This window comes from Acartia tonsa, chromosome 5 (genome assembly GCF_053477335.1).
Source record: "Acartia tonsa isolate MP-2025a chromosome 5, ASM5347733v1, whole genome shotgun sequence".
In the NCBI taxonomy this organism is placed as follows: Eukaryota; Metazoa; Arthropoda; class Copepoda; order Calanoida; family Acartiidae; genus Acartia; species Acartia tonsa.
Genome location: NC_137264.1, coordinates 50,010,791 through 50,036,348, shown reverse-complemented (window position 1 = coordinate 50,036,348; position 25,558 = coordinate 50,010,791). Strand labels below are relative to the sequence as shown.

At 32.0% G+C, this 25,558-nt stretch overlaps 1 protein-coding gene across 4 annotated transcripts in view; it reads right to left on the bottom strand.

Moving 5' to 3' along the window:
* Positions 1 to 8,078: 8,078 nt before the first annotated feature.
* Positions 8,079 to 25,558, bottom strand: part of SREBP (Sterol regulatory element binding protein) — a 126,227-nt gene continuing 108,747 nt past the window's right edge. For all 4 annotated transcript variants that reach the window (XM_080162054.1, XM_080162055.1, XM_080162052.1 and 1 more), the window contains exons 32-34: positions 10,269 to 10,355; positions 9,439 to 9,584; positions 8,079 to 8,571 (exon numbers count right to left, since the gene is read on the bottom strand). In XM_080162054.1, the coding sequence (XP_080018180.1) occupies positions 8,471 to 8,571; positions 9,439 to 9,584; positions 10,269 to 10,355 (334 nt within the window). In that variant the 3' untranslated portion in view covers positions 8,079 to 8,470. The remainder of the gene's footprint in view (positions 8,572 to 9,438; positions 9,585 to 10,268; positions 10,356 to 25,558) is intronic.

Below are 25,558 nucleotides of genomic sequence, written 5' to 3'. Positions count from 1 at the left end.
ATGTCATTGATATTCACCAAAAAAAATTTAGGTTTCTACCTTATATACAAAGTCATAATGTAGAAATTAAGATTTATTTAGAATTTTTGGATCATGGAAAGAAAACAAAGTCATTCCTAAATTAGGACAGAAGTCACCTTCCTAGGAAGGACATAAGTAGCCTTCCTTAAGTGAGAATTTCTTAGATGAAGGGCATAACATGCCTCCCTTAACAAAGATTTTGCAAGATTGAGGACATAAGTAGCCTCCCTTCACCTCACAAAACCTAGTTTTTTGATCCTTCACATAGCAAAATCTTGCATAAAATAGGTTTTTGGTCCATCACATAGCAAAATATTGGAAAACTTAGCTTTTCTGTCCTTCACATAGCTAATTCTTGCAAAACATAGCAAATTCTTGCAAAACATAGCAAATTCTTGCAAAACATAGCAAATTCTTACAAAACATAGCAAATTCTTGCAAAACATAGCAAATTCTTACAAAACATAGCAAATTCTTGCAAAACATAGCAAATTCTTGCAAAACATAGCAAATTCTTGCAAAACAGAGCAAATTCTTGCAAAACATAGCAAATTCTTACAAAACATAGCAAATTCTTGCAAAACATAGCAAGTTCTTACAAAACATAGCAAATTCTTGCAAAACAGAGCAAATTCTTGCAAAACATAGCAAATTCTTACAAAACATAGCAAATTCTTGCAAAACATAGCAAATTCTTACAAAACATAGCAAATTCTTGCAAAACATAGCAAATTCTTACAAAACATAGCAAATTCTTGCAAAACATAGCAAATTCTTACAAAACATAGCAAATTCTTGCAAAACATAGCAAATTCTTGCAAAACAGAGCAAATTCTTGCAAAACATAGCAAATTCTTGCAAAACATAGCTTTTCTGTCCTTCACATAGCTAATTCTTGCAAAACATAGCAAATTCTTACAAAACATAGCAAATTCTTGCAAAACATAGCAAATTCTTACAAAACATAGCAAATTCTTGCAAAACAGAGCAAATTCTTGCAAAACATAGCAAATTCTTGCAAAACATAGCAAATTCTTACAAAACATTGGAAAACCTAGCTTTTCTGTCCTTCACATAGCTAATTCTTGCAAAACATAGCAAATTCTTACAAAACATAGCAAATTCTTGCAAAACATAGCAAATTCTTGCAAAACAGAGCAAATTCTTGCAAAACATAGCAAATTCTTGCAAAACATAGCTTTTCTGTCCTTCACATAGCTAATTCTTGCAAAACATAGCAAATTCTTACAAAACATAGCAAATTCTTGCAAAACATAGCAAATTCTTACAAAACATAGCAAATTCTTGCAAAACAGAGCAAATTCTTGCAAAACATAGCAAATTCTTGCAAAACATAGCAAATTCTTACAAAACATTGGAAAACCTAGCTTTTCTGTCCTTCACATAGCTAATTCTTGCAAAACATAGCAAATTCTTACAAAACATTGCAAATTCTTGCAAAACATAGCAAATTCTTGCAAAACATAGCAAATTCTTGGAAAACTTAGCTTTTCTGTCCTTCACATAGCTAATTCTTGCAAAACATAGCAAATTTGCTATGTTTTGTAAGAATTTGCTATGTTTTGCAAGAATTAGCTATGTTTTGTAAGAATTTGCTATGTATTGCAAGAATTTGCTATTTTTTGCAAGAATTTGCTATGTTTTGCAAGAATTTGCTATGATTTGCAAGAATTTGCTATGATTTGCAAGAATTTGCTATGTTTTGTAAGAATTTGCTATGTTTTGCAAGAATTAGCTATGTGAAGGACAGAAAAGCTAAGTTTTCCAAGAATTTGCTATGTTTTGCAAGAATTTGCTATGTTTTGCAAGAATTAGCTATGTGAAGGACAGAAAAGCTAAGTTTTCCAAGAATTTGCTATGTTTTGCAAGAATTTGCTATGTTTTGCAAGAATTTGCTATGTTTTGCAAGAATTTGCCATGTTTTGGAAGAATTTGCTATGTTTTGTAAGAATTTGCTATGTTTTGCAAGAATTAGCTATGTGAAGGACAGAAAAGCTAAGTTTTCCAAGAATTTGCTATGTTTTGCAAGAATTTGCTGTGTTTTGCAAGAATTTGCTATGTTTTGCAAGAATTTGCTATGTTTTGCAAGAATTTGCTATGTGAAGGACAGAAAAGCTAAGTTTTCCAAGAATTTGCTATGTTTTGCAAGAATTTGCTATGTTTTGCAAGAATTTGCTATGTTTTGTAAGAATTTGCTATGTTTTGCAAGAATTTGCTATGTTTTGTAAGAATTTGCTATATTTTGCAAGTATTTGCTATGTGAAGGACAGAAAAGCTATGTTTTGAGAGGTTTTGCTATGTGAAGGACAGAAAAGCTAAGTTTTGCAAGATGAAGGACATAAGCAGCCTTCCTAATGTTAGAATTTGTCAGACAAAGGACATAAGTCACCTTCCTTAAGTTAGATTTTGTTAGATGAAGGACATAAGTAGCCTTCCTTAGATCAATTTCCAGTGACTTTTGTCTTAATTAGGAATGACTTTGTTTTCTTTCCATGATCCGAATTTTTTTAAATTTTGGTGCTACCCAACCGACTTTGACCGGACACCACGACCGACACAGACCAGATATCCTAATAAAATCAACTCTTGCCGACGTGTAATTACTAAACTTAAAAAGTCATGAAGTCACAACTCTCTATCTTACCTACAAAAAAAATTACATTGAAAAAATAGAGGGGGGGGGTCAATATGACCCCCCCCCCCCCGATCTGTAAGGGTTAAAATCTTAGTCGAACCGTTCTAAAAGCATAAAGTATTTTCAGCGTAAACCAACTGTTTTTTTTCTCTCTAATATAGTGAAACTTGCCAGTGGCGTGCGAACCGAGGGGGGCGTTTTGGGCGGCAATCGCCCCCCCCCCCCCTAGCGATCAAAACGCCCCCCCCTAGCCACCGCCCCCCCCCCCCCTAAATGTTGAAAAATGCCCTGTTTTGCCCCCCCCTGGTCAACAAAAATGCCCCTTTTTGCCCCCTACATTACAAAAAGCAAAACTATCCCAGTTTCCAAAGAAAAAAATTCGCGCCAATCAGACAGTTACTCTTCATTTAACCTTACCAAATTTTTAAACTAGTGTAGAAATTAGGTTATAATCTCTTTTCACTGTACATAACAAACCAGGTAATAGGAAGTTTTTTATTTTGTATAATATAAACTTTTTACCAAAGAAATTTTGTACATCCCCAATGCTGATACACAAAATTACCTTTTATATAGATTACAATTAGTGGATGAAACGTATGGACACTGAACTTAATTAACCAACCAATCAAAATTTCATTTAAGTCCCCAAAGTTGTTGAGCTAACGAATAAGAAAATTTTATATGAAATATTGGGGACTAGTGTAATAAATAGCCCAAAAACCTATCTCTCCCTGCATATTTGAAGAAAAAAATTTGCGCTTCGCGCCCTTCTGCTTTTTATCACATTGTATATTTTGTTGTTATTTCTATAAAAAACAACAAATATTAAATCAAAAAGTTATTTTATATAAAAAAGAAACAGCGTTGATATTTATCTAAGCCTTTTTCTCAAAACTGTATGTCTGTCTAAATGAATATGAAATATGTCATATGATTTTCAGGATAAGTTTATCATTTTTTGTGTACATACCCTTACAAAAAGACATGTTTTTTTATTGCAATTTTCATTAAAAACCCTTAAAACTAACTACACTCTATATTCATAACTTGATAAAATACGCCACTCTTGTAGTCTTTAATTGATTTTATTTCAAAGGGGTAGTAAATATTTTTAAAGTGCCATTTTAAGGTAGGATATGTTGATATAACATTTAGCTACTCTCTAAATCACTATGGCTGTCAGTTCGTAATGCTAAGGGGGAAATGTGATTTTCTTAACTGCAATTAAAGATAGAAGGCTAGAACTTAATGTTAACATTCCCATCATTATGGAGTATAATTAACTATTAAAAATTCATGTAGGTCGGACTGCTTTTCAGGACGTTTTTATCTATTTTTGTATCTTTCACAATAACCCGCTTGTTTGGTCCAATTTACAAAATTTTTGTAGATAAGGGTATCAAAATATAGTCCCTTTCTTGACATTGCCTCTTAAGGGGCGTTTCGTTGTATTTTCACAGTAGCTTTTCCCCTATGTATAGCCCCTGCGGGGCCAATTGCCTAACCCTGTGGGAAAATCACCTAACTTAACTTAACCTATAATAATCTATTAAAAACTACTGTGAAAATACGACGAAATGCCTCTTAAGAGGCGTTGCCACAAAAGAGACTATACCTCAAAGTTTTCCATATTTCTAAGAGATTTTTATATCTGTAGATGAAATGACAAGTAATTTTTTTTACTTTTAATGTAGTTCTTTATATTTTTGGTTTTTCTCGTTGTTCGTTATTTCAACAAATGCTCTTTAAATCTTCTTAACTGTATTCTTATTCATGAGTTTTTGTGCTTTGCTACTTATAGATATTGTCATCCTTGTTGTCATACAATAAAGAAATATTTAAAATCAGTTTTACATAATAGGTAAATTTTTGGTAAATTATTTCCAAAATGAGTATTTTTATCTCCCCCCCCCTTATTTTTTTAATGGAGTTTTTCATCCTTTCTGCTGAGATTTTATAACATCCCACTCCACCCATAAAAAATGTTTTGTGGTGGGGGGGAAGGTTAAATTATCTTCTGTACTTTTTTTTTAAGATGCTTTCTAGCTCCCATCCCTTCAGTCATTGCAGGTTGGGGAGAAGGGATGGGGGAGAATAGATGGGGGGGAAGGAATGGGGGTAAGGGATGGGGGGAAGAGATGGGGGGAAGAGATGGGGGATAGAAATGGGAAATATGGATGGGGAAGAAGGCCCATAATCAAATAATCCCACCCCTTAAAACGCCTTTATTTAAAATTAGTATATATAATCAAAAGGGGGGGGGGCAAAATTTTGCAAAATCTTCAAAATGCCCCCCCCTAGCCAAAGTGCTTCGCACGCCACTGAACTTGCAGCAGGCTAAAATAACTATTCTCCCCCTTCCAATCCCTTTACCCAATCCACTTCTACTGGATTAATGAACTGCCAATAAACGAGTTCTATATTAGCAACCTGAATTGGAAACAATTTTCCCTTGTCATAATATCCACGTATATTCTACATCCATCCATAAACCTAATATTCGGACCATGTCATAGAGAAAAAAATAAAAGAGAGGAATCGAAGCAACTAGAAGACGAAAATAGGCATTGGGCCCATAGGCCTAATCAGCGCTGTTGCCGCGCTAAATTTTATTGCTATTCCACCACTTTTCAAATGGGAGGGTAACAAAATTAATATGTAAAGTTTTAATAATTAGAATATAATATAATATTTAAATTAAAAATAAAAATAAAATTTTGTTATTAAATATAAAAAATACTAAAATAACAACATCTAAAATGATTTTTTTTTACTTTTTCCATATTTAGGGCAAGACTGTACGCATTTAATTAAAAATTACACAGAATTTATTTTTATTTAAAAAAATTTGTACATGAAAGATGATTCCTTCCATTTCTAAAAAGGGGTAAATTTTTTTCATAATAAACATTCAGCTGATTCTGACCGCCCACGACTGTTAGCTAAATATCGCTTTTATTTTTATTCACATTATTATTTATGATTGACATACAAAAAGCCCTGGGCGGCTTTTGATTTTCGTCTGCTAAATTTTCTCTAAAAATTTAGGGATGGGAAAGTAGTATTTTACCATGAAAAGGGGGTGAGTATTCATCCTCTTATCCTTTTTCCTATGGGACCATGTCATAGAGAAAAAAATGTTGAGGTTTCGTGACAAATTAAAAGAAACAAAAGATTTTTCTTATTTATTTATTTTAAATTTCACTGGTACATTTTCCACATTCACCAAACATTAAAAATATATAATAAACATATTTATTTATTTTACATACATTAATTTATTTTTTTAAAAGCAAAATATTTTTTTCTTAAATAACAATGTCTTTCATCTAATAAAAACAAAAAAAGAACTTGTCCTAACTTTTGTGATTGTTTAAAAAATAGCTAGTTGGTGCTTTTATGAAGTAGTAAATGTAAAATGATCCATCGAATTTGGATATGCAATCGGTCTTTTTGTAGACCTCTTGTTTTTAAAGTAATTTATTTTTTTTTAAATTAAGTTGGTTTTAAGGTACTAAAACGCAACAAAAGGAGAAAAAATTGCTAGGTATTGTAAACAAAAATAGATATTTAATTTGACACCTTACTTTACTAATCGCTTAGTGGGGCAAAATTGTTTTTGTGAAAAATCCTCCAAAAAAAATCTACAAAATTAAATTAAATCTTATGTTCATAACCCTTCTATGATCTTGTTTATTTTTAATGTGATTTTGGTGCATTTAACATGAAAACAATTTTGCCCCACTAAGCGATTAGTGGGGAAAACTTTTTTTAAGAATCCACCTCAAGGGTAGCTATTCTAACAATCAATTCTACAAAAAAAATTACGAAACCTTTTTAAGTAAGGTGGAAGTATATTTTGTTTTTTGATGTAATTAAAGAGGGTTGGGTAGGAAGGGAAAGGGGGTTGTGGGAATATTTTCCTTTAGAATTGTTTGTCAGAATCACATTCCTTTTTCCCTGTATTATACTTATTCAACCTTCAACCTTGAAACTTCAAGCTACCCAAGGCAGAAAAGTATGGAGAAGATTTATTAGTCCCGGTTCCCTGTATAAAACTAAGGTTGGCTAAATTTGTACAACTAAAAAGCAAAATTAAATTCTGAGTATGTTACTAAGAGTTTTTTGATTGTTGTATATGGATTTTTATTGAGTTTAAAGATTAACTTATCTCCTTCATAATTTTGCTCATGAAATAAACACAACTTACTATGATTCTTGCTATCAAAGATATTCTAGGTTATTCAGCCACTCTATACATTCTGTAGGTAAGATACTGAAACAATTTCTTTATAAGCCCAGGTAATCAGTTTTGTAATATCTTTCTATTTCATGGAAAATTAATGAAAATACTAAAAATATGTAAATTTGGGTGTAAGTTTTTATATGTATGAAAACCAAAAATCAATAGAAAAATCTCTTTTTTGTAGGTACTTTTCAGAATCAAACTTAAAAAATTAGAAAAAGTTTAAAAATAGAGATTTTTCTATTAATTTTGTGGTTTCCATACACATAAACTTAAACCCAAATTTGCATTTTTTAGTATTAGTTTTCCATGAAATAGAAAGATGTTACAAAACTAATTACATGTCATGGGATAAAGCAACGGTTTTAGTATCTTAGGTCGAAAAAGGTCTGTTTTAAGAGCGTATATGACAGAGTGATGGCCAAATACATGATCGAACATATAAAAAACTTACAGACTGTAATTACGGTGTGCCGTCCGTCAGTACATCACGACTATATCTATCTTTTTAAAAGCGAAGCTTTTCTATAATTAGGGTCGGTCCGTCCGAACGTCCGTCCGTAACGGATAGCTTTTTTCGTTAATTTAGGCATGTTAGAATTGTCCTCTCGATTTCAAACTTTGCATGGTGATTCCTCTAGTAGTTAGGTACGATTTAAAAAGCGTAGCAACTCTATAATCAAAACCAAAATGTCCGTACGTCCATTTTAAACATGTTGATTTTTTTGCTTTTTTAACAAAAAATTTTTATATGATCTAATTATCCGATTGGTCTGATTTTTAGTATACTGATTCCTGGGACAATAAAGTATAATGTTATAAGCAAAGCAACTTTATAATCAAGACCTAAAAATGTAAGTATGTCCATAAACATTATCCTGTATCAAGCAGTTTTTCAGCAAATTTACTTACAATTTTGCTCCGATTCTTATACATTTATATTCTGATTATTCAGTTCTGACACTATACAAGTGTTAATGTCCATTTGTCCTACCGTTTCAGTGCTTCGCTTTTATGGATGTTGTCATCCTTGTTTCATAAAGCCTAAATCCTATAAAATTTCATAGACTAGCCTAGGTATTGGATATTCCTTAATACCTATGTAAGGCTAGCCTTTAAAATTTGACAGGTTTAGCCTAAAATAAAAACTACTAATTACTTAAATTTTACCTTAAAAATTGTGGAAATATTTATCCATTAAGATTTGTTAAGATCTTTCTTTTTAAAAACATGCTTTGCTTATGGAACATTTTTTACATATTTGTTCTTTTATTTTAAAAACTTTTTATCTTTTGCGCTAATTTGAAAGATTTTTTAAAAGATAAACTTATTATATGATAACATTTGATATTTTGCAATAAAAACTATGCAATAATAATAACATTTTTACATATTCAATAACATTGTTTTTCACAGAATCAAATCCGTTCTGTCAACTGTCAACGAGAACCATGTATACAATGTTTATTTTATGGCTTGCAGAAACTTGCAAAAAAAAAATGGGTCATGATTATATGAGACATATAAATATTTTAAACCCCAAGTCAATGACTTGTAGTAAGTTGTCTGAGAAGGGTGGCCACTTGATCACCACGACGTTTGTCCCCAAGTTTGTCCAACAGCCGGGCGGCTTCAGTCAACATACCTAAACACAAAATATTTATAAAAAACAAGAATTAATACGTCCAAAAGCAACAATTATCTTTAAAGATAATTGAAAATATATTATTTACTAAGTATATTTGCGATTACTTTTATTTAATAAAATCTTCCAATTTTAACTCATAGTGCTCCAATAATCCTCATTAAACTCTCATTGACCAAAGCAATAAGACATTTATTCTATTTGTTTATGGAATGAAATAAGTTTTTCACTTCATGTAGATATTTGAATTACATTGAAGTATTTAATCCTTTTTTCACAAATAAAAAATATACGTTCATAATAGAGTAAATCTAAGAAAACTTTAATTTAAAAGAATTCGATTGTGGCGACACTTCCTTTGTGTTAAAATATTAAAACTAAAATTTTAATCATATTAACCCTTTGGTGATGGTAATTTGAAAAAAATATAATTGAAAAAATATTTTTAAAATCATTTAAATTAATAAATATTTATTTCTTTCCTTTAGATAGTAATGGCGGGGGAGAAAAATTGATTTATTGAGAAATAGATAAATAGATATGTACTTATAGAAAACTAGCCAATAGCGATATAGTTATATTGAGCCAACTCTAGTATATTATAAAGGGGTATTTTTGTTTGGAGGACAAGCATATTATATAAAGTAGTAAGGTTTCTTCTCTGAAACTTTAGATCTCAATAACCACTGAACCAATTGTGTTCTCTACATTAGGTCCTGTGATGGTTATAGGCTAATTATTTAAGATTAAAGCCTTGTAATGGTTTTAAGCTATTTTATCCCCTCTCTTCCACTGCATCGATGCTAGGGGCATAGTTGCTAGTGTATTTACAAATATATGAGAAAGATTTAAATATAATTTAGTTACCAATCCTCTCGCCAGGCGTCGCCAGTAGTTGTTTGGGCAGATATTGGCAGGCCAATAGCTGGGCCGTGGCACACTCCCACTCCGCCAAATAACCGGTTTCTTCCGTACGACCTCCCATACACACTGCTCCTTGACGAGTGGCCAACCTGGGAAAAAATATGTTTAACTATATTTTGTAAAGGTAATGACTAAAATATTTCAAGCCTTTTAATTCTTGTAAAGCCTATCTTCCATGTGTGTATGTGTGTGGAGAGAAACTGCATAGACTGAATGATAACTATTGCTAGTATATTCTAGAAGTTGCTGGGTTCTAGTTGGTATTGCTTTTAGAATTCTATAAGTTGTTGGGTTCTAGTTGGTATTGCTTAAGAATTCTAGAAGTTGTTGGATACTGGGTAGGGGAGCTGGTGATATACATGTGACTAGTATATTCTAGAAGTTGTTGGATACTAGAGAGGGAAGCTAGATGTATACCTGTTGCTAGTATATTCTAGAAGTTGTTGGATACTAGATAGGGGAGCTAGATTTATACCTGTTGCTAGTATTTTCTAGAAGTTGTTGGGTACTAGATAGGGGAGCTAGATGTATGCATGTTGCTAGTATATTCTAGAAGTTGTTGAGTACTAGACAGGGGAGCAAGATGTATATACCTGTTGCTATTATATTCTAGAAGTTGTCGAGTGCTAGATAGGGGAGCTAGATGTATATACCTGTTGCTAGTATATTCTAGAAGATGTCGAGTACTAGATAGGGGAGCTAGATGTATATACCTGTTGCTAGTATATTCTAGAAGATGTCGAGTACTAGATAGGGGAGCTAGATGTATATACCTGTTGCTAGTATATTCTAGAAGTTGTTGGGTTCTGGTTGGTGGTGCCAAGGCAGCCAAACGATGAACGCCACTGTACACATTCAATCTAAACAAAACAAGGTTTTGCGTAAATTATATTATTCATTGACGTACAAAAAATAGAACCACCATTGTTAAATTGTACACAAATACTGAGGCAAATAACTTCTTAGATGCTAATCCACTAGATGGAACTATCCCTTTAGTAAAATACAATATAATATACTAGCAGGTTCTCCCCTAGCCTCTAGGGGCTTTGCCCAAGAGATGATAAAAAAAGTTAAGGTGAAATTCGTAAAAATAAATAAATAAGGACCAAGGAAATCTTCTACAAAAAAGGACCAAGGATATCTCCTACAAAAAATAAAAAATGGGGGAGGGATTTTATTGTTTTTTGGGGGGTTGGGGGTGTCCCACCCCCCAAAGAAAATAGCCTAAAACCACCACAGGACCAGTAGATATATTCCCTGAAGAGTAGAATCCAAACAGTTCAGTGGTTACCGAGATCTTAAGCTTCAGAAGTACGGACGGACAGACATCAAGCTACTTTGTATTATAGATAATTCTAGATAGAACTATCCCTTTTTAAATTGAACTGTATTTTGACACATGTTAGTAAAATACAATATAATATATAATTCTCAATATTCGTCATTTCATGACAAGTGCCAAAATTCACCCTCTTTTTTCTACTCTCCCTCTTTTTCTGCTAACCTTTTTTTTACTATTGTCTTTTTTTATGCGTACAGCTTCTCTTAAAATTCAGTAAATAATCAGTTTTTTACTCTAATTCAAAGTTTATTTAAAGACTTTATTTTGTCGTTTTCACATATTCCATAATTTTTTAGCTATGGTTTATATATTGCAGGTTATTTCAGGTGTTTAAAACAAATTTCTAATTGAACTTTTGAATTCAGGCGCCTAGTTCAAAAACCTGAGACTAAAACTTCAGCTGCCAGCCCCACCTTTCAAAAATTTGCTGAGCTATGCTATTATGAACATTTTCATTACAGTTACTTTTAATAACTCTATTTCCCTGTTTTATTGTTATTGTCTTTTTTTCTACCCTTTTTTATCATGTCAAAAATTGTTTTTACGTTTCGTTATCAAAAAACTACTTATAAAGTACTCCCCAGGTTTTATTAGATTTCTTATAAATTATACCATGGAAAAAAATTAATTAATAATATCAATTTTTCACCTTTATGGTATAAAAATCAGTGCTCGGCAGCCGTGCGTCAGCCACCAAAGTCAAAGTATGGCAATCCCTTGTTTACAAAAAAAAATAAAAAGGTTTAAATTTGAGGCTTAGTCGCGGCTGACGCGCGGCTGCCGAGCCCTGATAAAAATATAGCATAAGATTGACATTTAGGAGGTATTGTCAATTAATCTAATCAATAAAAAAGAATTTATATTCAGAATACACCAAAATTGATAAAAAAAAATAAGGAACTCTTACTTAATTAAAGGTATCTTGACTACTCGAAACAATGAACCGTAATTAAATGTACTTTAAAATATGTTAAGTATAAAAGATGAATGATATTTAAAAGAGTCCATCTTTATGCTGTATTTTTTCTACTGTGAACTCACTCCCCCCCCCCTCCCCCTCTAAATCAAATCCACATACACACACCCTTTGTACGTCCTCATGTCAGACTAATCATGAAAACTCAAAGGAAAAAAGGTATTGCTAAAAAATCATAATTGTAGAATATAAAATTTCATAGTTTTCAATCAAATTAATTGGATTTGCTTCGCCCCGAGAGGTTTAATTACATATATTATTACCTACCCAGCCGAAAAAATGCGAATGGATCGCTAAAGGACGTAGAAAATCTCCTGCAGATCGCGAATTCGCAAAATTGGGGAGGGGGGTATTTTGATTTTTTTTTTTTTGGGGGGGGGGGTTGTACAACCCCCCAATAAAATAGCCTAAAACCACCACAGGACCAGTATTTATACTGCCTGAAGAGTAGAATCTGATTGGTTCAGTGGTTACCGAGATCCTAAGGGACAGACGGACGGGCTGACGGGACAGTCAGACATCGTTCTACTTTGTATTTTAGATTGTTCTCATTGATGTCAATCCTTATACTAAAGTAACAGGATGTTTGTCTGTGTGTTTGTACCGAAGGATCTCGCTAACCACTGAACCGATCGGGTTCTCCTTAACAGGGTAGCTTCTCATAGGTCCCAGGAAGGCTTATAACTATTTTTTTTTATTAACTAAAATTTTAGCCCCCTCCCCAAAAATTTTTTTTAACTTTTTCTTTAAAAATCTAAAATAAGAAATTGGGTTATCAAATTCCACTCTCCTCTTCTCAAGTGCCCCTAAAGGCCTCTAGGGGCGTATCCGCTAATCCTTATAATAAAGTAACAGGATCTGTGTGTGAGTGTGTGTCTGACTGTAATGAAGGATCATGCTAACTGCTGAACCGATTTGTTTCTCCTTTACAATTTAGCTTCCTAAGAAGGTTAATAACTATTTTGGGGGAGGGTGAAACAAAAAAATATTTTAAAGTGTTAAGAGGAAGCGCCAATAAAACTACAATTTATAGAGGAGGGGGGGCGGGATTGACCCCCCCCCCCCCATTATAGGTACCCTAGTAGCCTCTAGAGGCTATCCGCTAGTTGTTAAAAAAGCAAATGAACATTTCTCTTTTTCTATGTTAAAATGAAATCATGAATATATTTGAATCATGCAAGCAAAGGAAAAGAACAAATTTTAGGCGGTTCTCATGAAATTAATACCACTAATTTTACTGTATGAAATTAATGTGAATTTTGGCTGGAGGTTTATTGTTGTGTAATAAAGTAAAAATGATGTTAGATCCCACAATTTTGCTTCCGTGTCGTCACGATTCCCTGTGCTTTTACAGTAAAACAAAAAATTTAAACATCAATCTGACTTTAATACAACAATCAGTTTTGCCACTAGAGGTATTAATAACTTTAGTAGATTTTTCTCGTATTCATTCAGAACTGATTAATATCCGGTGGATTAGAACCTGTTCTCATCCACATGAAAAAAAATAAGTCTAGCATCGTATTGTATCCAGTTTTCTACGAATATAAAAATGTACAATCATAAGATTACAACCAGTTTTTTAGCCCGTGCCTTCGGCACATTTTACATTTCTTGTACATTTTATATCCGCGAAAAGCTGTTTGTAATACGATGCGAGAAATAACTATTCTTACACTTAAATTCATCGTTAAAATATTTAATGAAAAATTCTTAAATTTGCTATATAATTTATTTTGCATTATAGAAACTCTTTAAAAAAAAACTTCCTCTTAATAAACCCCTCTGAAAACACTTCCAAAATTCCCTCGTAAATCTTTCTCTTTTTAAATACAAGAAAAATAACAATTGAAATATTAAATAGTTCTTGGAATCAAATTAGCAGAAGAAATAAATGAATATCATATGAGATTTTAAATTAATAAGGATTGCGTCATACAAAAGAGAAAATTAATAATGCAAACGTTGTCAGAAAGAAAAAAAACAATGAATTATAAATGATGTACATCCACTATTATAATAAACAAAACTACCTCTTTTTAGTAGCGAAGCTATTCTATAATTCACAATGTCCGTCCGTCCGTCCGGCCGGCCGGCCGTAATTAATGAATTGGGGGAAACGTAATTTTCTCGACTCCTATAAAAGATAGAGAGCTGAATTTTTTTGACAACATTCCCATCATTAAAGAGCACAATCCTATTATATAAAGTAATAAGCTTTTTTTCTCTGTAATGAAGGATCTCACTAACCAGTCCCAGGATAGTTTTAGGCTATTTTATTTCCTGATTTATGTCTTAAGATGGTTTTAGGCAAATTTTTGCCATTTCCTAGCTCTTGAAATACAGAGCACCTAGATGCTAGGGGCGCAGTCGCTAGTTAACTATAAAACATCAATGGGGGTCTATGTCTTTTTAACATACTAAAAAGATTATTTTTTCCTGATGTCTATAAATAAATTTTGTGCTTCGCTACTTATGGATGTTGTCATCCTTGTTTAAATTAAATTATTGGTTGAAAAGTTTAGACACAGCTAAATAAACCAATTAATCAATGTTCAATAATATTACCCGAATTTTAAAGCAAACAAAAGACAAGGTGTTTATAAAACTTTGGGTAAACTAAAATTTACAGTCCAATGTCCCAGCCCTCCCTTTGATCAATATTAAAACTTTTAGAAACACATATAGCATGTCCTATAAATTCTCTGAGTCTATTTCTTTCATAATATTTTTAAATGGAAAGAACGCGCGTCCTAACTTTTGTGATTAAAACAAAAATAGCTAGTCGGTGTTTTTAGTTAGTCCAGAGAATTTAGATATGGAATCGTTTTTTTGTAGACCTCATATTTTTAAAGTAATTTCAGGTTTTTATTTTAAATAAAGTTGGTTTTAAGGTACTAAGACTCAACAAAAAAAAAGAGGAAAGTTGCCATTATGAATTAAAATAGTAAGATCTTTAATTTGACACCTTACTTTTTGAATTCTGTTGAGTAATTATTGAAAAAACCTTTTTTGTTGAAGCCCGTTGAATCAAAATTTTGAACTTTGAAAGCTCGTCACGAATGGGTTAAACAAAAATCACAAAAGTTAGGTCATGTTCTTTAGGATTTTTCAACATAATACGTATTTTACCTAGACATTTAAGGGTTGACTTATGAAGTTAACTGTAAAGATCTTCTTTAAATGATAAGTAAGTTTATATATTTTAAAGGATTATACCATAATTTAAAAAAGGTACTTTTTATTTACTTTTTTGTAGACAATTTCCTTTACAAATATTTCCCCATATTTCCTTCATCCATATTTTATTTATATCATGATATCTTACAAAAAAATAAAATTTACAACTTTTAAAAACATAAAATAAAACTAAATTTAGTTTGATCAATATATAAAATATGAAATAACAATGTAAAAGGGATATTAGATAATATAAAAAAGATGATATTTATGTCTATATTTTCTAAAATATAACAATGATAATAATGTTCAAAAGGAATGGAAGAACAAAGAAAATGCTTCGCTTATAACATTGTACTTTGTTTTCATTTGAATCAGTATTAAAAAAATCAGATCAATCGAATTATTACATCACATAAAAATTTGCTGTTAAAAATGCTAAAAATCAACTTGTTTAAAACGGACGTACGGACATTCTGTTTACGATTATAGAGTTGCAACGCTTTCTAAATCGTACCGAACTACTACAGGAATTCCATGCAAAGTTTGAAATCGATAGGACAATTCTAACATGCCTAAATTAACGAAAAAAGCTATCCGTTCCGGACAAACGTATACACCCTAATTATAGAAAGGCTTCGCTTTTAATGAAAAGAAGGGGTTAAAATAATAAAAGTATCATACGTATACAATTTTTATGACTTTTGTAATATGTGACTTATAAAAGGAATTTGGAATAAGACAGGTATCAGTCTAACATAATATTTTAACCCGCGACCGTGGCTTAACACGTAGCGCACTCGCTGGGTGGGTGATAGGTTCGAATCTCGGCCTACCACGTCATAGCTAAAGACGTTAAAAATAGTTCCTCCTGCTACTATGTTAGGTGCGCGACATTAATAGTAAGAGTAGGGGGAATGCCTTGGCCCAAAACACGCACAACACACTACCATGCACAGTTAGGACTTCTCAGACAAAGGTCGTGCAATCAAAGGGTTGGTTATCCGATGGGTAATATTGATATAATATAATACCCAGGGTGTTTGGACAGAAAAGAAGACATTTGGCTCCCCTTATTAATCCTTGGTTGTTAGAACATGGCATTTCATGTCATGGACAATGACATGGACGGCATCTCGCCCGTATGAGGTAATTGACGAGGTAACATAATATTTATTAAAATGCACTTCTTAAGTTGATAAAGACTTATAATAAAGATAAAATATTGACTATTTCATTTAGAAGTATTTATAATTTCTCTGTGGAACTAAAGATTTAAATAAGCCCGTGCATATAAATATCAATAGATCGGTAGTAAAAATTTCATTCATGGCTTATAAGAGGACGGCTCTTAGTACACGTGGCCTTTCATAGCCCCTACAAAAAGACTTGTTTTTTTTTAGCACATAATCAAAGCATAGATTAACCAGGGCAGCTGAGGCGACTCGGGTAGTTTAGTTCAATAGTCCCCAAACTTTTATAAAAAACATTTTTTTTATTCGTTGGTGACATTTATTGAATTTTAAATGGTTGGAGCATTTAGTTGAGTGTCCAAGCGTTTTAACCACTAATTGTAATCTGCAGTAGTGGTAATTTTAGTGTAAGATCTTTAAAGATGTACATTAAATTTCGCCCATTGTCTTATCCCTTTAGATCCAAAAAGCTACAGAACTGCAAATCATTACTACAGCCAAAAAATGCAACCTTCCTAATCTAATAGGACATTTTGCGTATACGTAACGTCTTGCAAATAAGATATTTTATACATTTTTTTTTGCTTATACGAATTATCACCGTAAACGTTTTGGAGGAGTGGATTGGAGGGGGAGGGTTGCATAGGAGAAAATAAATATGGGTTTGGGGGCGTTCTTAGGTTAAGTGGTCGGGGGATTTGGGGAAAGTGTGGGGGGGGGGGGGGGCGGGGTGAGGAAATAATGAGGATAATTATGTGTGGTTAATGTCAATCTCGGCAGAGATATTTTGCCACAGGCAGCCGAACATAGAATAAGTGTTCTTTAAAACAATTGTAAAACATAGCATTTAAAACTTACGTTTTATTTACAAAGTTTAAAAATTATGATTTTTGAACGGTCGAATAATCAATTGCTATTGGAACCTAAACTGTAATAAATTTTCATAAACAACAAAGAAACAAAATAGTTTAATTAGAAAACTGGCTTTACATAAAGACAGAGAGAGAGAGAGTTAAGCAAAATAATAAATGAAAAGCGTGTCCAATAAAAAACTATTATTTAAAATATATCCATGAACGTTCTCTTGAGAAATTAAACTTTGGGCTGTGCTGATCCCACTACCACTGAATAAAGCTTCTAGCAAATATTAGTAGCAGAGAAAGACAATCAAAATTTCTTGGATTCATGATAAGGCTATGGTGTTCATTCGCGTCCGTTTAAGATATATATCTATGTATATGATTCCGCAAATATGACAAAATCAAGGGGGGGGGGAAGTTCTGACACATTTGCGTAAACCTGGCACCTAGGCTTTATCTTTGGACTGAGAGGATAGGTTAAAACTTTAAAATATTAGATTATTAAGAGGGGGGGGGGGGGAGTTTTGACACATTTGCGTAAACCTGGCACCTAGGCTTTATCTTTGGACTGAGAGGATAGGTTATTAATGATAAAATCATTCTTATATGATGAATTTCACGAAGTTTTAAGATTTTTTGGATTGGCCTCCAGGTTCTGGAGCTCCAGGCCTCCAGGTGGTCTCTGTACAGGTAAAAATGAAAAAAAAAAAATTTTTAAAGTTACAAATCAACCTATAAAACAAAATATGCATCTTATTTCTTCAAATATGTGAATAATATAAGTTGACCTGTAACTTAAAAAAAAAATTTTTTTTTTTCATTTTTACCTGTACAGAGACCACCTGGAGGCCTATCCAAAAAATCTTAAACTTCGTGAAATTCATCATATAAGAATGATTTTATCATTAATAACCTATCCTCTCAGTCCAAAGATAAAGCCTTGGTGCCAGGTTTACGCAAATGTGTTAAAACTTCCCCCCCCCCCCACCCCCTTAATAATTTAATATTTTAAAGTTTTTTTTTCTATAAAAGTGAGATGTATGGTAGTTTTACTGCAAGCGCTTCAATTTAATTATTTTAGTTTTAACAAGAACAAATATGTGTAAAAGCAGAGCAACAATTGAGACGAAAATTAACACTAAATGCAACCATCTTGTAATCAATGTATAAATGGCACTTAGAATTCGAATTACGATCTGAAATTTTGCATGAATAATCCTTGGTAGGTCTATTTTCCCTAAATCGAACAAAAAGTTGGAAAAGTAACGGCTGACAGCTCAGCCGTTTAGCCATTTTTTGACTTATTTTCAAGACAAATCATCACGAAACCTAGATAGATAGATAGATAGATTTATTATTCTTGGGTGTACATACATAGAAAAAAAAAAACAACAAAATAATAAATGAATTAAATGAATATTATATACATTTATATATACAGTCAAATTTTATTGATATGATTAATTTATAAAAAAAAATTTCTTCCCAAATGGCAGTTTCCTAAAAACTAGGAAGTATGCAGTAATGTGTATTCACACATTGTTTTCATACAGGCCATATAAATAAGACAAAAAAAAATAGAAAAAAAGATAATAAGCAATAAATAAAATCATATTGGAGAGGAAAGAATGATAATAGGAAGGATTGATTAGGACATACAAGTCTCACACCATTATTGCAATAATAGAAATTTAAAAAAAAAATTTAACAAATAGATTTTGATTGATTTATCAGATTTCAAACAATATTGAAAAGAAATATAATTTTATCTACATTCTTGACATAATGGGTTGTTACACACTAAAGTTAAGCTTGATAACAAAGATTCTTTTAGATTTTTTATAAATTTTTTTCTTGATTGATTGTGGGTTAATAAATCATTATTACAATGGTTATTCCATAATTCTTGGAAATGATACTTAGGAAATCTTTCAATAGATTTAAACTTCGGTTTTTTAACATCAAACATATTAGAGTTTCTAAGATTTCTGGTATGTAATTGATTACGGCGAAGCCATGTACCTTGAAAGGAACTTGGTAGCTTACTGTTTATAAAATCATACATAAATAATAATTTCAAATAATTAGCTGATTCATGTAAAGGAAGGACATTCATTTTTTTAAATAAAGGCATTGTGTGTGAGATGTGTTTCTTACTAAAAACAATTCTTATTGCCTTTTTTTGCAATTTAATTAATGGGTCCATAGTAGATTTTAGACCACAACTCCAGGCAGGTAAACAGTAAAGTAAATGACTATTTATAAGTGAGTGAAAAAGCATTTTTTTGCTATCTAAATTCAGTATATGTTTAGCTCTACTTATAAGAAATAAGGAACTAGAAATCTTTTTACGTAAATGTTCTACATGATATTTAAAATTTAAAGAAGGATCTATAAATACACCTAGGAATTTAATTGCAGGAATATTGCTACTTGAATTGACATAATTTAAGATTTTTATTTTCTCAGGATCAAACTCATTTTCATTGTTAAAGTTTAGCTTAATATTAAGAGCATTCCAATCAATAGTATTTTCATTTTTATTAAATATCATGATTTTAGTTTTATCAGGATTTAAGCTCATTTGATTACTCCTAAACCAATCAGATATCTTTTTAAGTTCATTGTTTAATTTCAGTTTTATCTCTGTAAAGTTTTTACCAGAAATTAAAAAATTACTGTCATCAGCAAATAATAGGGTAAATAAATCAGTACAGTTTTTAAGATCATTTATGTAGATTAAAAATAGAATTGGTCCTAAAATAGAGCCCTGTGGGACACCTCTATCTATGTTCAGCTTTGTTGAGTCAGTGTTGTTTACATGTACAAATTGCTGTCTATTACTTAAATAATTTTTAAACCATTCAAGTTCAACGCCATTAATGCCAATTTTTGACAACTTTTTAATTAAAATAGAGTGTGGAATTGTATCAAAACATTTTGCAAGATCACAGAAGACTCCAATTACAGTTTTATTATCATTTTTTGCTTCAGCTATATAATTTAAGAGGTGTATCACGGGGTGTATTGTAGACTTTTTTGATTGAAATCCATACTGATGTTCAAAAATGATATTATTTCTAATCAAATAGCATGACAGTTGTTGATAAATGACTTTTTCTAAAACTTTTGAGAAAATAGCTAATAAACTTATCGGCCTATAGTTTGATGGATCAGCTTTTTCATTAGAATTATTCCCTTTTAACTTAAAAATAGGTATAACTTTTGCGATTTTAAATTCAGAAGGTATTTTTCCAGTTAAAATAGTTTGGTTAATGACATGAGAGAGAGGAAGGGCAATAACAGAAATTATTTTCTTCAAAAAAGAATTTGACAGGCCAAAAATGTCCATACTTTGTTTATTTCCCATTTTTTTAACAATATCTATAACTATATTTGGATTTATTGTATGCATTTTAAAACTGGAATTATAATTAGGTATATAGCTACACGGATCAATGTTAGAAGGATTTATTTTAGATGATATCTTGCTTGCTACAGAAGTGAAGTGTCCACACAATATTCTTTGCTGCTCCAAAACGTTTTCAAACGGTTCTAGCCGGTAGTTACTGGTTCTAGAAATCTAAAAATGTTTCTTTTTGTATCATTTCACATTATTTAAGCAAAAATATGTTTCAAAAAGTTGATTCCTACGTAATTTATGACAGATTTGCCCTAAAAGTAGCCAAAAAGCAGCTAAACGGCCGATCCGCTAGCCGTTACTTTTTCAACTTTTTGTTTGATTTAGGGAAAATAGACCTACCAAGGATTACTCATGAAAAATTTCAGATTGAAATTCGAATTCTAAGTGCCATTTATACATTGATTATGAGATGGTTGCATTAACCCCCCCCCCCCCCTTATTTACAATAAAATGAATATATTATTACTTGGAACTTACACCAGATTTTTATGTTCTCTAATAAAGTTAAACTTGCATAGGGCTGAAATAAACGATTCCCCCCATTCCATATTACTGGATTTACAAACTGACCAATGAACAAGAAGTATCTTAGCAAACTTATTTGACGACAATTATTTCCGTGTTGTAATATCCGCGTATATTCAATATCTATTCACAATGGATAAGATACGGGAAATTTTCTAAATTGCCGCTAAAATGAACCAATAACATATCTTCTTGTCAAAACACCATTACTATTATTGGATGCCTTTTGACCATAGACGTGTTTGGTTAATTTTTGCGTCAACATATATGTTGAAAATTAAATGACCTTATATTTGTTTTTGAATTAATTGTTAAAACAAGGAATGAAAAGTAAATTTCTCAACAACGGAGTGGCGAACGGACAGAACTTAGGTATAATTTAACAGCACTTTTAAAAATGTGAAGAAAAAAAACAAGTGAAATGGCGGAGGTGAAAGCGCTCCAAAGCTGTTCAGAGCCCAATAATAGTTCTGCTGCAAAATCATAAGTTGTGTTTACAATACAACAAAAACAAGACTGCGTTTGGCCACTTCTTTCCACGCTTTTCTAGAGGCCTCTAGGGGCACTTTAGGGGGGGGGGTGCTTTTTTCTAGTGGCGATTTCTCTTTCTATTTCTCCCCTAAAATAGTTATCAACCTTCCCAGGACCTATAAGATGCTACCATGTAAAAGAGAACCATATCGGTTCAGCGGTTAGCAAGATCCGTCGTTACTTTTATATAAGGATAATGTGGAAAATATATAGCATGTTTCTACGAGCAAAAAATGCATTATATTACATTTTAAAGGCTAAATATGAAAAAAAAATCTGAATATAGGATTAGAGCATTTTTGCTGCATTATTCGAGTACCACAGGAATGATGTTTTGATAGTATATAATTTTAGCAACAGTAACTATATATCAACTAAACATATCAACTGTTTGTGTTAGGCCGTTGGTAATGCTTTTGAAATTGTCTATCCTATTAATAAAGTCGTAAGGTTTTTTTTGTTTGAATCTTAAGATTTCAGTAACCACTGAACTGATATGTTTCTCCTTTACAGTGAGGCTTCTTATAGATAGGTCCTGAGATGGTTTTTGAATATTTTATTTTTCTAAATAAGTCTGGGTATGGTTTTAGGCTAATTTCTGCCCTTCCTTGCCCTTAACACCGAGCCCCTAGACGCTTGTGGCGCAGCCGCTAGTAATAATCATAAAAGAAGAGCACACCAGAGCAGACAAAATAAAACATCAAACTTCTTATTTATTAAAATGAAGCAAGCAAATTTTGCAAAGCCGAAATGCTATACAGTCTTCTTATTCAAAGATAAAGCCTTAAAATAATGACTGCATTTAAAAATTTCAATCTAAGCAGATTTCCTTGATCTTAGTATTCATAGACACATCCACAGATGCTTAAGATTAAATTTAACTTAAAAACAAGGATGACAACATCCATAAAAGCGAAGCACTGAAACGGTAGGACAAACGGACATTTGAACCAACCAACAAATATTTAATTTAACTATCCTAAGCTATTGAGCCGTGTTTGATATGGATATAATTTATACTACTTAAAAAAGAAAAAAATTAAATAAAATTGCAGGCTAATTGTTTCTGCTACACCTGAGGCCTAGAAAAATAAGATTTATTTAATTTCCTTGTTTACGTAACTATGCATTTTTATAAAGGAAAACAAGAATAATTTTAAACACAGCAGAGTGTAATTAAATATTTATAAAGCCTAGATTTTTAAAAAATAGTATTTAATCACTAAGTTAAAATTTTATATGTACACAGCAAAGTAATTTTATAAGTAAAAAAATATGAACTTATTAGAGGAAACAATGTTTATTGTTAAAAAAATATGTAAAATAGACGGCTGAATTTTGGTGTGAAGATTCCTTTGCAAATCTAATGTTAACTCAATGTGTACGTACATCTATCTTTTGTACTAGAGTAATCCTTATACTAAAGTAACAGGATGTTTGTGTGTGTCTGTGTGTTTGTTTGTACCGAAGGATCTCGCTAACCGCTGAACCGATCGGGTTCTCCTTAAAGTGGTAGCTTCTCATAGGTCCCCCCCCCCCAAAAAAATTAATTTTTTGCCCCCCCCCCCAAAACAAATTTTTTTTTGTTACTTTTTCTTTTAAAATCTAAAATAAGAAATTGGGTTATCAAATTCGACCCTCCCCTCCTCAAGCGCACCTAGAGGCCTCTAAGGGCGTAGCCGCTAGTAAAGAAATATTACAAGGAGAATTGTGATTTCTTCAGTTGCTTTTTAAATGAGTTTGTTGTTTCGGGTCATCTTAAAAAACGCCCAGCTCAGAAAACGCCCATCTCAGAAAACGCCTATCTCAGAAAACGCATATCTCAAAAAACGCATTTTTTCATAAAATGTCTACTACATTTTTAAGAAATAAAGCCTAATTTATAAATAGTATTCAATAGAATAATACAATGCTTGTCATTCATGATCTCTTACTTAAAAAACAAATAAGCATAGCCGTTGTTTCTTGTGAACATTTTCTACTCCTTAGCTATTAAACTTGCTATTAAAAAGCATTTCTTGTTTGTGTACCTTAGAACAGACTCACCACTGATTTAGAGTTGCTGCGCTGTTAAGAAATGATTCCTATTAGCATATCTGAATAATATTGAAACGCTTGATAGATTTGCTAAATATTTGAACCAATACACAGTTTTTTTGCTTTGTAAATATTTAAACTATTCAACCATTTAACTTTACAAAATTTAAATTCATTCTGACAAGTTGATGAAAAAATAATGTACACATTATACATGTTTGCTTGTATAACAATTAGATATACCGGTATTATCCTCTTAGATATTTTTTTTTCAATATTGAAAATTTGAGTACCCCCCCCCCCCCCCCCGACAGCGAACTATGAACTCTGGCCGCAGCGCTCGGCCCCCTTGCCTGCCTAGCCGCAGCGCTCGGCCCCCTTGCCTGCCTAGCCGCAGGCTTCGGCCCCCTTGCCTGCCTAGCAGCAGCGCTCAGCTCCCTTAGTCGGGGGGGGGGGGGGGGGTGGTTGTACAAAATTGAAAAAAAAAATTCTAGGAGGATAACGCCGATATACTATTTTCATTTTATAAATTGACCTTCCTAAAAAGGAGGAATCAATCAGTTTGCAAGATTTTAGCCAGGAGTCAGACATCCTACCACTTTCAACGCAAATTTTGCAACTCCCTACACCTTGAAGAAGAATGCAGGTCACATTTGAGAAATTTGCACAAAATCTGCTCAGCTACTCCTCCTACTTCCCACTTTTCTTGTGTCAGACCAAGTCATGAAATCCCTTGGCGTGCCCTAAATTTTATTAGCAGAACTTTTCTAGACTTAAGGCAGTTTTTCAGCCTAACAATTCCATTGACTTTTTTTAAAGATTATGAATGATTTAATTTTTAGCCACAAATTGTGAATGAAATATTGCAAACAATTGCATAAATTGGCCCTTTCATTATTATCAAAAGCACTTACCAAATAAAAGCCCTCATCAATTCTAACAAAAAAATTTAATATGATCTTCTTTAACGTCTTTCTTGGTAAACTACCAGTAAAAAGTTCCTTTTATGTAAACAAGTAAAAAATATTGTGTTCTGCATTTTTGTAAGATGTTGTCCTAGTTTCTATAATATACAGGGTGTTTTTTAATAGGACAAAAGTATTGCTAAATATAACCCACTTGCCATTGACAGAAATTAATAATCTATACTTTAATTTATTTATTGGGTAGGGGCAATTTGTATACGAAAAAAATATTTAGCGATTTTTAACAATTTATGCCTTAATAACCAGTTTTTCCAAAGTACCTATTTTTGGAAGATTTTTGGATCATGGCCAATTTAAAGAGTGTGCAAAAATGTGTGCATTTTTAAAATCAAATTGCGGGGCTTGTGTTAATAGTAGAAAAATGTTACGCATACCGTTAGAATTGTAATAAACTCTAATTTTTGGAAATATATGTATCATATTCATGTTATTTGTAGTATAGAAGCTACGTTTGAAAATGTGAGAAAGGTTATAAAGTTTTAAGTAAGTTGGGACATTTTACCACGTAGCTCCTAAACTATACGTAGCACAGGCATATTTTTTATACACCCAAAAACTATAGTTTATGATGATTCTAACGATAAGCCATTTTTCTACTATTAACACAAGCTGCGCAATTTGAATTTTAAAAATATACACATTTTTGCACACTCTTTAAATTGGTCATGATCAAAAAATCTTCCAAAAATAAGTACTTTGGAAAACCGGTTTATAAGGCATAATTTGTTGAAAATCGCTAAATATTTTTTTCTTATATAAATTGCCCCAACCCAATAAAGAAATTAAGATATAGATTATTAATTTCTGTCAATGGCAAGTGGGTTATATTAAGCAATACTTTTGTCCTATTAAAAAAAACACCCTGTATAATGAATGCCTTGCAATAAAGAAAGGAAGCATTTAAGTCAAATGAGAGGCATAGAAGTGGGAGTATCCAAGATTTAACTTTAGGGGGATAAAAGAACATCACATCAAAATTTTTACTGTGAGGTTTTTTATGACATTT